Source organism: Notamacropus eugenii, chromosome 1, assembly GCF_028372415.1.
Source record: "Notamacropus eugenii isolate mMacEug1 chromosome 1, mMacEug1.pri_v2, whole genome shotgun sequence".
Classification (NCBI taxonomy): Eukaryota; Metazoa; Chordata; class Mammalia; order Diprotodontia; family Macropodidae; genus Notamacropus; species Notamacropus eugenii.
In genome coordinates, this window is record NC_092872.1 from 418,744,194 (window position 1) to 418,757,684 (window position 13,491).

The 13,491-nt window shown below is 35.3% G+C and overlaps 1 protein-coding gene across 3 annotated transcripts in view; it reads right to left on the bottom strand.

Moving 5' to 3' along the window:
* The window catches only part of PIGU (phosphatidylinositol glycan anchor biosynthesis class U), a 107,756-nt gene that overhangs the window by 69,532 nt on the left and 24,733 nt on the right, over window positions 1–13,491 (bottom strand). For all 3 annotated transcript variants that reach the window (XM_072631312.1, XM_072631311.1, XM_072631310.1), the window contains exons 2-4: window positions 10,653–10,717; window positions 9,410–9,469; window positions 756–818 (exon numbers count right to left, since the gene is read on the bottom strand). In XM_072631312.1, the coding sequence (XP_072487413.1) occupies window positions 756–818; window positions 9,410–9,469; window positions 10,653–10,717 (188 nt within the window). The remainder of the gene's footprint in view (window positions 1–755; window positions 819–9,409; window positions 9,470–10,652; window positions 10,718–13,491) is intronic.

Here is a 13,491-nt window from a genome sequence, read left to right on the forward strand (position 1 = left end):
TTCTTTTCCTTTTTTCCTAATTATCTTTGGAAACAGACCAAGTAGTAGTACTGTCCAGTCAAAGGGCATATATAGGTAGTTTAATAAGTCTTTGAGCATAATTCCAGATTGCTCTCCAAAATATTTGGATCATTTCACACTTCCAACATCAATGAATTAGTGTCAATGTTATCTCTTCCATCTGGCTACCCTAAATAAAAATAATCTTTATTCTGTCAGTTCTCACAGAGAACTTTGTACTCACCTTTCTTATGCACAAGTTTATTTTTTATTATTGTCATTTGTCAATGGGTCAGATCCTCCCTTCTAAGATTTTATAAGAAGCTCCATGAGAGCAGGAACCATGTTTTTACTCCTTTCTATCTCCACCACTTAGCACAGAGCTTAAAAAAGAGGTAGGCATTAAATAAATGTCTGTTGAAACTACTGAATGAATGAATCATAGCTATCATTTATTCTCCCTTGAAAGGTAAAAGCAATGGAAAAGTTTGAAGGGTTTCTATTAATAGTAATAGTACAGCCCAGTTCATTCAAGTCTAAACTTACAGAGGAGTGTGATACTAATAAAGTTTATTAATAGGCTACACAGATTATAGTTGACTTTATTGTAGTTGTCAGTAAGATATGACAAGCACCTTCAGTCTCACTTCCTATGATTTTGATGCTAGAGGATTCCTGGAACACATTTTAGACCAAGAGAAGAAAAAAAAGATGATAAAAGCCCAAAAGAAACAACTCAGCTCCTGTCTACTTACCACCACCTTGTTATAGTCCTGGATTGCAAAATACAGTGCAACTGCGGTAAGTGCATCAGTTACCTGGAGAAAGTAAGAAGAAAATTACAAAATGGGACCAAGTCAGAAGGGGAGTAAGAAAGGTCTAAGGCTAGAGGGATACATCCCTCTTACATAGTCATGTTGCTGCCTTGAGCAAAAAAATTCATAAAACCACGTAAAACTATTGTCTCCCTCTCTGACTGAGCCCCAAAAATCAATTCACAAAAGTCAGTGGATAATTCCTTTTCAAATAATACTAGGCAAATAAAGAAGGTTCTGGATCCAGTTCAACCCTGCCTCTGAGCCATTGTGAATCCATTAGAGAGATTTACAAATCCAGGGTCTCCACAAGGTCCTTTGCAAATAAGTCTCTTAGAGGTATCTAAACCAAAACAAACCTCATAAGTATCCACTGGTTCAGATGTACATCACCAGAATGACCAAGTAAATCAAGTGAACCAAGTCCCCTTAATACATGAACTTACCAACAACAATTAAGGTTAACAATAGTTTTTTGCGAAATATAAATGCCTTAAGGATAGAGATTATTTTTATTTTTGTCTTTATATTCCTAACCTAATTATTATATTATCTCACAGTCAGCACTTTACAAATATTTGTTGAACCAAACTGTTTTCTACACATCTAAGTAATCTTTTAACCCCTTTCTTCTGTGACTAGCAGAATTATATAGAATATATATATGGAACACAGAATAAACCCAAAACTGGCTTCACAATGCAAGATTAGATTCCTAAAGCAAGGTGATGTAGGTCAGAGTGCTATTTCCAATTAAACTATGCTCTAATTCTAGAGACATTAATAAATGCACAGTTAGCAGAACAAAGTGGGTCAGATTTTCACAGCACGTTGATTTAGTCAGACCATAACTGGATAATCTGCATTTCGTTCTAGATAACACATTTTAGAGGAAAACATTAAAAAAATGGAGTATGTCCAAGAGGGTAACTAGGGCAGTGAGAGGATTCAAACCATGTTATACATGAATTGAGTAATGAACTGGGGATGTTTAAGTTGTGAAAGAGAAAATGTAGTATGGAACATGATTAATGTCTTTGAATATCTAAAGAGTTATAACCTGAGAAGAGGGATTGGCTTTATTCTGGTTGGCTCCAGAAAGCAAAATGAGGAACAATGCATTAGAAAGTACAAGGAAGCAAATATCAGCTTAATATAAGAAAGAACTTACTTAACAACCTGAGCTCTCCCATAATGGAATGAAGCTATTTCACTAGATAATAAGTACCCTATTACTGGAGGTGCTCAAGCAGAAACTGGAATGGCTACTTGTTGAAGATATTCCTCCATGGGGTACACGGATGTTAATTACACTAAAAGTTTTACCAGTGAAAACAATTACCAACTAAAATCATACCTGGATTACATACTTCTGAAAGCAAACAACTCTAAAAAGAAAAAGTACTGAATAAAAACTTGCTACTTTTCAAATCTCTCTTATGGATTCAAAATGGCTCAGAGGCAGGTTTGAGCTGCATCCAGAACCTTCTGTATTTGCCTAGTATTATTTTAAAAACTTGCTCTGCATAAATAATGTAGGTTGTGGTAGATGCCAGAACCTGTAACATACCAAGTCAAAATAAGTGTAGCTGGAAATAGTTCGACAGGAAAGAACTGTCACAAGGTTAACTTAACGAAAATCACACAAAAGTACAAGAATCAGTGTGAATCCCAGAAAAAGATAAAACCAGAGTTAAAACCTGCTAGAGCTTTCATTAAACAGGAAATGGAGGAAACCTCCAAAAGGTCTAAAAATCCAGCAATAAAACACAGTTCATCACACATAGTTCCATCCATTTTAAAGACAAATCTAGTCAGAGCAAATCACTAGCAAGAAATGTTACAAAAACACCAGAAAAGATTTTCTCTCTCTCCAATTTCTGAGGGAAAAATGCTAATACAATCCACAATGAAAATTACAAAAAATATTAGTAGCAGTGGTGAGAACATTGTTAACAGTGACATCAACATCCTGATAGTAATATTTCAATACAGATAATATTTAGGGGCATTATGGAGCAAAGGAGAAAGCATTAGATTTCACAGTATCTTAGATTAGACCTGGAAGGGACCACAAAGACCATCTATCTAGTCCAGAGGATCTGAATCCTTTTTTTATGTCATGGAGCCCCCTGGCAATCTGGAAAGCTTATGGACCCCTTCTCAGCAAAATGTTGGTTTAAAAAAAGAATACAAACATTTAGCATTTTCCTTCCCCCACCCAATTATACATAGAAACAATTTTTAGAATGCTTTTTTTTTTCTTTTTGAGTTCAAAATTCTCTCCCTCTAAGCCCCCATTAGGAAAGCAAGTAATTTGATATGGATTACATATATATATAATGTATATTTTATATATGCAAAACATATTTCCATATTAGTAACATTACAGAAGAAAACAGACAGAAAAACCCAAGAAAAATAAAGAAAATTTCTTAAAAACTAAGCTTCACTCTGCATTCAGATCCATCAGTTCTTTCTCTGGAGGTAGACAGCGTTTTTTTTATCATAAATCTTAGATCACTGCATTGCATTGCAACCACTCACAGCTGATCATAGTACAATATTGCTGTTACTGTGTACAATATTCTCTTGGTTCTGCTCATTTCACTTTTCATCAGTTCATATAAGTCTTTCTAGGTTAGAGCATTCTGCTTGTCATTTCTTATAGCACAACAGTATTCCATCACAATCATATGCCACAATTTGTTCAGTCATACTCAACTGATGGGCATCCCCTCAATTTCTACTACTTCACCACCACAAAAAGAGCTGTGATAAATATATTTGCACATATAGGTGTTTTGCCTTTTTCTTTGACCTCTTTGGGGTACAGAGCTAGTAGTGGTACTGCTGGATCAAAGGGTGTACACAGTTTTATCAACCTTTAGGCATAGTTCCAAATTGTTCTCCAGAATGGCTGAATCAATTCAGAACTCCAACAATAGTGCATTAGTGTCTCAATTTTCCCACATTCCTGCCAACATTTGTCATTTTCCTCTTCTGTACTATTAGCCAATTTGATACATGTAGGGAAGTACCTAAGAGCTGTTTAAATTTGCATTTTTGTAATCAACAGTGATTTACAGCATTTTTTCATATGACTATAGACAACTTTGATTACTTCCTCTGAAAACTGCCTGTTCATATCCTTTGACCATTTATCAATTGGAGAATGGCTCTTATTTTTTATAAATTTGACTCTATATAATTGAGAAATTAGATCTTTATCCAAAAAAATTAGCCACATTTTTTCAGTTATGATTACTCTGTATTTCCCTCTATCCTGTTTTTTTCCCCATTTATCCTACTCTCTCTCTCCTTTCACTTTGTCCACCCTCAATTGTTTTGCTTTTGACTACCGCCTCCTTCAATCTTTCCTTCCATCAACCCCTTCCCTCTCTCTTATGTCCTTCCCCTCCTACTTTCCTACAGAGTAAGATAGATTTCTATATCCAATTGAGTGTAAATATTATTCCCTCTTTGAGGACATTTGTCCAATGACAGTAAGGTTCAAATGCTTCCCCTTGCTTCCCCTTACTTCCCCCAACTTCTCCTCCAATGTAAAAGCTCTCTTTTATATGAGATAATTTACTGTATTCTACTTCTCCCTTTCCCTTTTTCCCAGTGCATTCCTCTTTCTCACCCCTTAATTTGTTTAGATATCATTTCATAATATTCAATTCATACCCATGCCCTCTGTCTATGCATATTCCTTCTAACTGCCATAATAATGAGAAAGTTCTTAGGAGTTACAAATATCAACTTCCCATTTAGGAATGTAAACAGTTCAACCTGATTGAATCCCTTATGGTTTCTCTTTCCTGTTTACACTTCTCTTGAGTCTTGTGTTTAGTTGTCAGATTTTCTATTCAGCTCTGGTCTTTTCATCAGGAATGCTTGAAAATCCTCTATCTCATTGAATATCCTTTTTTCCCCCTGAAGGATCATACTCAGTTTTGCTGGATAGGTGATTCTTGGTTGTAATCCTAACTCCTTTGACTTCCAAAATATCATGTCACAAGCCCTCCAATTCTTTAATGTAGAAATGGCTAAATTCTATTTTATCCTGACTGGGCTCAGGCTTCATGATATTTGAACTATTTCTTTCTGTCTACTCATAACATTTTCTCCTTGACCTGGGAGCTCTGAAATTTGGCTATAATGTTCTTGGAAGTTTTCATTTGGGGTCTCTTTCAGGAAATGATCAGTGGATTTGATCAGTGGATTTTTTCAATTCCTATTTTACCTCTGGTTCTAGAATATCAGAGCAGTTTTCCTTGATAATTTCTTGAAGATGGTATCTAGGCTCTTTTTTTTAAATCATGGATTTCAAGCAGTCCAATAATTTTTAAACCATCTCTAATGGTTCTTAAACTATCTCTCCACCTATTTTACAGGTCAGTTGTTTTTCCAATGAGATATTTCACATTTTTTTCATTCTTTTGATTTTGTTTATTATGTCATGATGTCTCATGGAGTCATTAGCTTCCACTTGCCCAATTCCAATTTTTAAGGAATTACTTTTTCTTTTAATTTGAGAAACATATTTTGCATTTCTTTATTTTTGAAACTTGTTCAATTACAAACAAATAATCTATACAACACTTTTTTCAGACACATAAGAGGGACAACCAAAAATACACTGAAAATGAGTTTACATTAAATAACCAATTACAATATGCAACTGGTCATTTAATTACAATTTCAGCATGGTCCAATATGTACACTGTTTAAAAGTGGACCACTTAATATAAAGCACAGATGTATATAATTTTCTTACATGCCAAAGAGAATCACAGCTTAAAAAGAAATGTTGCATTACAGGGTTTCTAAGAGTTCAAATACAAAAATGTTTATAAGCCTATGAATTTTGGTAGCCAATATGAAAATGTATGCCAGGATACCCTGTTCTTACTGGCAGGTACAGGAAAAATTTAGAAACTCCACAGAATTTTATAGACATTATCAAGGTGATACTTTAAAAAGATTATTACTCAGAGAATTAGTATCACCTAATACCATGGACTCAATTTTGCACTGCATTTAGCTTACATTTCAGCAAACTATTTTACTAACAGAAGAATGCTTCCTTGGTGGGTACATCTATCTTCTAGATATTGTGGGGATTATTGCATCAACAAACCTATGAGAACCCTGCACACACCTCATTTTTCCAATCAATAAAGAATTGATTTTTTTTAGTGAGCTTTTGTACCTCCTTTTTGATTTAGCTAATTCTACATTTTAAGGAGTTCTTCTGTTCAGTGAATTTTTGAAAATCTTCTTCCATTTGGCCAATTCTGTTTTTAAAGGTGTTATTTTCTTCAGTATTTTTTGGTGCCTCCTTTACCGAGCTGTTGAATCTTTTTTCATGCTTTTCTTACATCACCCTCATTTCTCTTCCCAATTTTTTCCCTATCTCTATTACTTGATTTGGAAAATCTTTTTTGAGTTCTTCCATGGACTAAGACCAATTCGTATTTTTTTTTGGAGGCTTTGGTTGTAGCAGTTTTGACTTTGTTGTCTTCTGAATTTGTATTTTGATCTTCCCCGTCACCATGGCAACTTTCTGTGGTCAGATTCTTTTTTGTTGCTTGCTCATTTTTCCAGTCTATTTCTTGACTTTTAACTTTATCTGTCAAAGTTGGGCTCTGCTTCTGAGGTGGAGAGGGGAGTGTCTCAAGATTCAGGGTTTTTGTGCAGCTGTTTTCAAAGCTAGTTTCAGGGGGGTCAGGGGATCTATAAGTTTTCAGTTCTTCCATGGGTTTTTTGTTCAGCTGTTTTCAGAGCTAGTTCTGGGGATCTGTAAGCTTTTAGTTCTTCCAAAGTGATATGATCTAAGGAAAGGTATGGTTCCTTTTCTCCCAGCCTGTGCTCTGATCTGTGAGTGTCCACAAGCATTCTTTTCTACCCAGGAACTATGACTAGAATCCCCATTTCCTTAAGACCACAAGGTCTGGTATGCTACTGCTTCTCCTTGCCCTGGGATTGCAACTCAGGACTTGGAGTTCTGCACTGCCAGCAAGGAGACCCCTGTAATCATTTTGTGACCAGCTGTCCAACCCCTTACCTTCTGTGGGCTGAGAGCTACAGAAGCCTCAGCTGCCAAGTTGATTTAATCACTCCCAAAGCCTGCTGCTGGTTTGCTGAAGTGCAGCCTGTGCTGGACTGCACTCTACTCTCATGCCATGCAACAAACCTTTCAAGTTGTCTTGGTCTGGAACCCACTTTTGTGGGTTCTGCTGCTCCAGAATTTGTTTGGAGCATTATTTAAAGTTGTTTGTACGGGAATTTGGGAGAGCTCAGGCTCTTTTCTGTCTTTTCTCTGACACCTTGGCTCCATTCTCCCCCCCCCCTCATTGTTTTTAAATGTGAAAAATTAAATACATAGGATTATAAAGAAAATCAACTATATTGAAATACCGTTATCAATTTTTTTTTTGTTCACTCCTCAGATTAAGAATCCCTAATCAATCACTTAGTTCAATCCTTCATTTTATAGATAAAGAAACTGTAGCTCAGAGAGGTTAAGTGACTAGGCCAAAGTCACACAGGTGAGTAAAAAAGGTCATCGTGAAAGTTTTGAATCAGAAGGTCTAGGTTCAGGTTCTGGCTTTTCCATAGGTTCTTAACCTTGACCATACAGCTTAATTTCTAGAGGAGCTATAGTTTCCTCATCAATAAATGGTCAGGAGGTCAATATATATAATGAACTTTGCAAATGTAAAGCACAGCATGCCATACATATTAAGCATGTACTGAACTTTTGTTTAATATATGTGAGATCTTTTTGACGATTAAGTGACAAACATGAGAAAATGACACTTCTATAAAGAACTTTTCCTTATTTGCCCATCTACAAATGCTCTCCCATCTAATTTCATAGCATCTTCTATTCCTTTTATCAACTTGTCATATTCTAATTTGCATTATATCTACCTATATACATGTCTTATCCCCATTCTAAAAGACCAAAGTCCCATGATGGTATAGACTGTCTTAATTCATCTTTATATTCCACTCTGAAGAATAAGAAGGGAAGAAATGGAGAGAAAATTCATTTTCTCTAAAATATTCCAGCATCTCTAGCATTTTACTACTTATAAAGCACTTCCGTGTACATTAATTATCTCATTTAATTTAAATACACAGCCCTGTGGTGGGTATTATCCCATTTTACACAGAGGCCCTTTTATCAAGGGTCAGTTAAGTAACATTCTCAAGGTCATGTCAATTAATAACCATCACAGGAGGGACTTTGAACACCAAGTGACCTTTTCACCCCAATCTACTCTTTCCCATTTATTTAGCCAGAGATTTTGGAAAATATTCCTTGCTTCCATGACACTATAACAGTTCTAAGAATTAGCATGTATCAGAATCTGAGGCTACATATAAACTATTACAATCAAGACAAGTTTTGATAGACTCTACAAACATTATAACAATGGCTTTTCTTTAAAAGTAGACAACTTATAAGGAAGAAATAGAGAGCACTGTGAAATATATAATGGATAATTTCAATTATATTAAATTAAAAAGTTGTTGCACAAATAAAACCAATGTAGCCAAGATCAGAAACAAAGCAGAAAATTGGGGAAAAAATTTATAGTTTCTCAAATACAAGTTTCATATCTCAAATACACAGAGAACCCTGTCAAATTTATAAGAAATCAGTCATTCCCCAGCTGATAAATGGTCAAAGGATATGATCAGGCGTTTTTTAATGAAGAAATCAAAACCATATGTACTCATATGAAAAAATTCTATAAATTATTATTGACTAGATAAATACAAATTAAAACAACTTTGAGATATCTCACACCTATGAGGTTGACTAAAATAATAGAAGGAGTACATCAAAAATGTTGGAGGGAACGTGGAAAAATTAGAACATTAACACGCTATTGGCAGAACTGTGAACTAATACAACCATTTTGGAGAGCAATCTGGAATTATGTCCAAAGAGTTATAAAACTGTGTATACCCTTTGACCCAGCAATACTACTATTAGGTCTGTTTCTCAAGGTGATCAGGGAAAAAGAAAAAGAATCTATTTTAATCTATTTTAAAATATTTATAGTAGCTCTCTCTGTTGTGTCAAAGAACTGGAAATTAAGGGGGAGCCCATTAATTGGAAAATGTTTAAACAAGCTGTGCTATGTATTTGTATTTTTATAGCAAATATACTACTACATCAGATCTACTACTATGCTATAAAAAATGATGAGCTGGCTGACTTTAGAAAAACAGAGAAAAGCTTGCATGAAATAATGAAAAGAGAAATGAGGAGAACCAAGAGAACGTTGTATACAGTAATAGTTCGAAAAACAACTGTGAAAGACCAAGTTATTCTGAGCTATTATAAATACTTTAAAAAATTAGAAAGGACCTATGAAGGAAGATGCTATCCATCTCCAGAGAAAGAACTGATAAAAAGAAGTGAGTATAATATGGTTTTACATCTATTTGTAATTTTGCGTCAAATGGTGGCCTTCTCTAATGCAAGGTAGAGAGGAAGAAAGATAGTTGAGAACTTAAAATGTAACAAAAATAAAGTAATTTAATTTTTTAAAAAGTAGATTACTTACCATAAATACCAACTCCGCATAGTCAATCAGGAAATGGAAAAGATATATTATTAGCGGCGTCTACAAGACGAAAACAAAAAAGTTTTAGCCAAATCTCATACTGTCAAAAGAAACTAAAACAAAATAATTTCCAGAACAACACAAAAACTGGAAGTTATTAGAACTGCAATCTACATCAAAGGAAAAAATATTCATACACATAAAACCACAGAACCATCTAAATATTAGCAATAAAATCTTAATAGCTTACATCTGTACTATACTTTAGTGTTACAAAGTGGTTTATATCTATTATTGTGAGAAGGAAACGAAGGCCTTCTGTTTCCACAGGATTAAAACTCCCAGCTTTAGGTGATCAGAATTGTGACCTAGTACAGTCAGGTAAAAAGTCAGAACTCTGTGCTCAGGCTTGGGGAGCTTTTTGAAGAAAAGCCTATCAGAGAGGAGAACATGAAGTCACATGGTCAATGGATGATGTGGCAGGAAGTCTAAAATTTGGAACAGTATAAAGGGCTTGCATTGGTCTGAACAAATTGTAGTCTTCCTGTAGCCTTATGTGGGAGCTACCTGTTCATTCTGGAGGAACAAACATAAAGATTAATAAAAGCTTTCCTGACTTCACAACAAGTATTGTTCTTTGTTTAAGGTGAGCATGTTTCTCACAGTTGGGGGCTTCTTGGTTGGGCTCATTTCTCACAATTATCTCCTCACAAGCTTGATGTAGCTAGTGCAAGATTATCTTTATTTTACACAAGAGATCAGGAAGCTGAATAACTTTGTCCAGACAATGGTAGCGCTAAGCTACCCACTCAAGTGTCCTAAGTGCAATTCTCTTTCTCCTACACCATGCCATACTCATTAGTGAGACCCAATAATACAAAAACATTTCTTTCTCAATTAACCCAGAATATCTGTACCATGGGCCTAGAAATAGAGATCTGGGAAGGTAATGTAATAATACTGTCAAGAAAGAATTTTGTGCAGAAGTCTTTCTATATTCCCAAATTACCTCTCTGGGCATATTTCCCAAGGTCAAGGTCTGTTTCTTCAGTTTGCAATCATTTCCATCACAATTGTGACACCACTGTTAAATGATGAGGACTTCAAACACAGGACTATTTCTTAAATAATTTTTCAAAGGCTATTTTAAGTTACCTATTAAATAGTCAGCATTAGTCAGACTTTGTTTGAATAACAATAACATTTTTAACACATGGAAAAGAAAGGGAACATTAATATTTACTTCATGAAAAACTGCTCCAGAATAGGGAGACACTCCCAAATCCAACAGAGAGAGTCCTTCGACCACTGTAAAGACAAAACAAACCAATACCCACATCTGAGTCATTTATATACATGAATAAAATCAAAGAAATTAAGTTCTAAGAAACTCTGAGGCTGTCTAAATTTTGATTTTTCAGGTATTCACCTGATATTAATAATTGATTCTTTTACACAATCACCTACCATGTTGTGAAATGTCCAAATGCCCACATGGTAAGAGTCTGAGAGTGGAGGGACGGGGAAATGAATTTGTTGGGAATAAACTTCATGTGTATATAGCATTTTGGTTTATAAAATGTTTCATATCTATTAACTGATTTGATTCTCAAATTCCTGTGAGCTAGCTGTGGCAATATGTGGCATGGTGGATAGGCAATTAGTCATTTGAGTTCAAACCCTAACTCAACTTGTATGACCATGACCAAATCAATTAACCTCTCTGAGTACCAGTTTCCTCATCCTTAAAAAGAACCTATCTCATCAAACTGGTTGAAATGAGATGTCTTTTGTAAACCTTAAAGGGAGAAGCAGTAGCAGATGGAGCATTGAGCCTAGAGTCTGGAAAACATTGGCTGACTTCTGCTTCTGACACTTACTAGCTTTGTGACCCTCTAGCCAAGTCACTTCACTCTTGTCCTCACTGCTGTTATTTGTAAAATGAAGAAAATAGGAGCACCTACCTCATATGATTATTGTGCAGATCAACTGAAATAATCTATGTAAAATGTTTTGCAAAAACCTCAAAGAACTATACAAAGGCAAGCAATAATTACTATCCCCATTTTACAGATGAGGGAAATTAGTATGAAAGTAAAGGGACTTGCCTAAGGTCAATTCAATTCGACATTTATTATTAAATGTCCACTATGTGCAAAGTCAAACTGTTAGTATGTGGCAGAATTAGTCTTCCAACTCAGTACTTCTAACTCTAAGTTTATTCAGGGTTCTTCCTACACTACACAAATGAGCTTCTGATGATTAGTTATACTGAATCTGTTAATCATAAAACCATGGATCTAGAGCAGAAAGGGACCTCAGAAACCATACAGTGCAAAGTAAAAACCATCTGGAAAAATGAAGGCATATTCCACCAACCCAGCCCAACACTTTCAGCCACTATGAGTAAGTTGCTTTCATAAAACCAACAATTCTAATCAGGACCCTGGGCAGAAGCAAAGTGTGAACAGTTGCCTAGGAACAACTATTGTATAGGAGTACAGTGTTAATACAATGGAGCAAGCACCAGATGTCATTTCTGTGTTTTGTTTCCCAGATGGTGAGTGCTATAAAAAAGAGGGATATTCAGCCCTCCAAGAAACAATTTCTCATGTCTCAGTTACCCCCTGCCAAAGTAAGATTTAGAGCCTCCCAACTAAAGAGATGTTTTCCTCCCTCAGAACAGAAAGGACCTGTGCATGTTGAAAGGAAGGCAATAACCCCTGCTATTAAAGCAGTGGTTCTGAAAAGGTATGCTGTAGTATGCCATGAGTTCTCATTAAGTGTGCCAGAAACTGTATGGAATTTGCATTTACAACAACACTCAAGTCTCCTACAAATTACATGAAACTTCCACATGCAAACAATAATATGTGCATGTACAATTCTACTGACCCCTGTACCATAAGATGCCACGGTTCCTCAGGGAAAAGAGTAAGAATGTGCTGAGAGCAAAGAAAAAAGTCTGAGAGTCATTATACTACACTATACTCCTGATTTTCCTCTACTTCTCAAACAACATTTTTGTCTTATTTGACACCCACTTTTCTGAGCTAAGCCTAACTCAGGTCAGTCCAAGCTCAGAGTTAGAATGCAGTGAGACTGTAGTAGACTATAAAATACAATACAAATTACTAATAACAAAAAGTTTCCACTGAGCAACAAGAATCCAGCTAAAACCTCTAACATCAACTCTCCAGAGAATGGGCCTTTTATGCTTCAGGCAATAAAGAAGCCAAACTAATGATGATCCTGAGAACAGCCTCCATAACCACTTAAAGGTAAAACTGCCCAACTACATAAAACAGGTGCTATTACTACTGACTATGAATAATCTAATCACTTTTCAAACATAGTTCCAATTCATAGAACACTACTAGTGTGTCTGTCTTCCTACAGCTTTTCCAAACACTGCCTGTTTTTTTCTTTCATTATCTTCAACAATTTTCTTGAAGTACTATTCAACATTAGTTTAATTTATATTACTACTTGGAGCATTTTTTCCAGATAGTTGTCAATAGTTTCATTTTTTCTTTTGAAAACCAACTGATAAATGGTCAAAGGATATGAACAGGCAGTTTTCAGATAAAGAACTTAAAGTTATATGAAAAAATCATGAAAAAATGCTCAAAATCACTATTGATTAGAGAAACGCAAATTAAAACAATTCTGAAGTATGACATCACACCTACCAGATGGGTTAATGTGATAAAACAGGAAAATAATAAATGCTGGAGAATGTGGAATAACTGGAACAATAAAGCATAATTGGTAGAATTGTGAACTGATCAAACCATTATGGATAGCAATTTGGAACCATGCCCAAAGGGCTATAATACTATGCATACCCTTTGATCCAGCAATACCAATAGTAGGTCTATATTCCAAAGAGATCATTAAAAAGGGAAAAGGTCCCACATGTACAAAAATATTTACAGCAGCTCTCTTTGTGGTGGCCAAGAGTTAGAAATCGAGGGAATGCCCATCAATTGGGGAATGGCTGAACAAGTTATGGTATATGAATGTAATGGAATACTATTGTGCTATAAGAAATTATTAACAGGAAGACTTCAGAGAGGCCC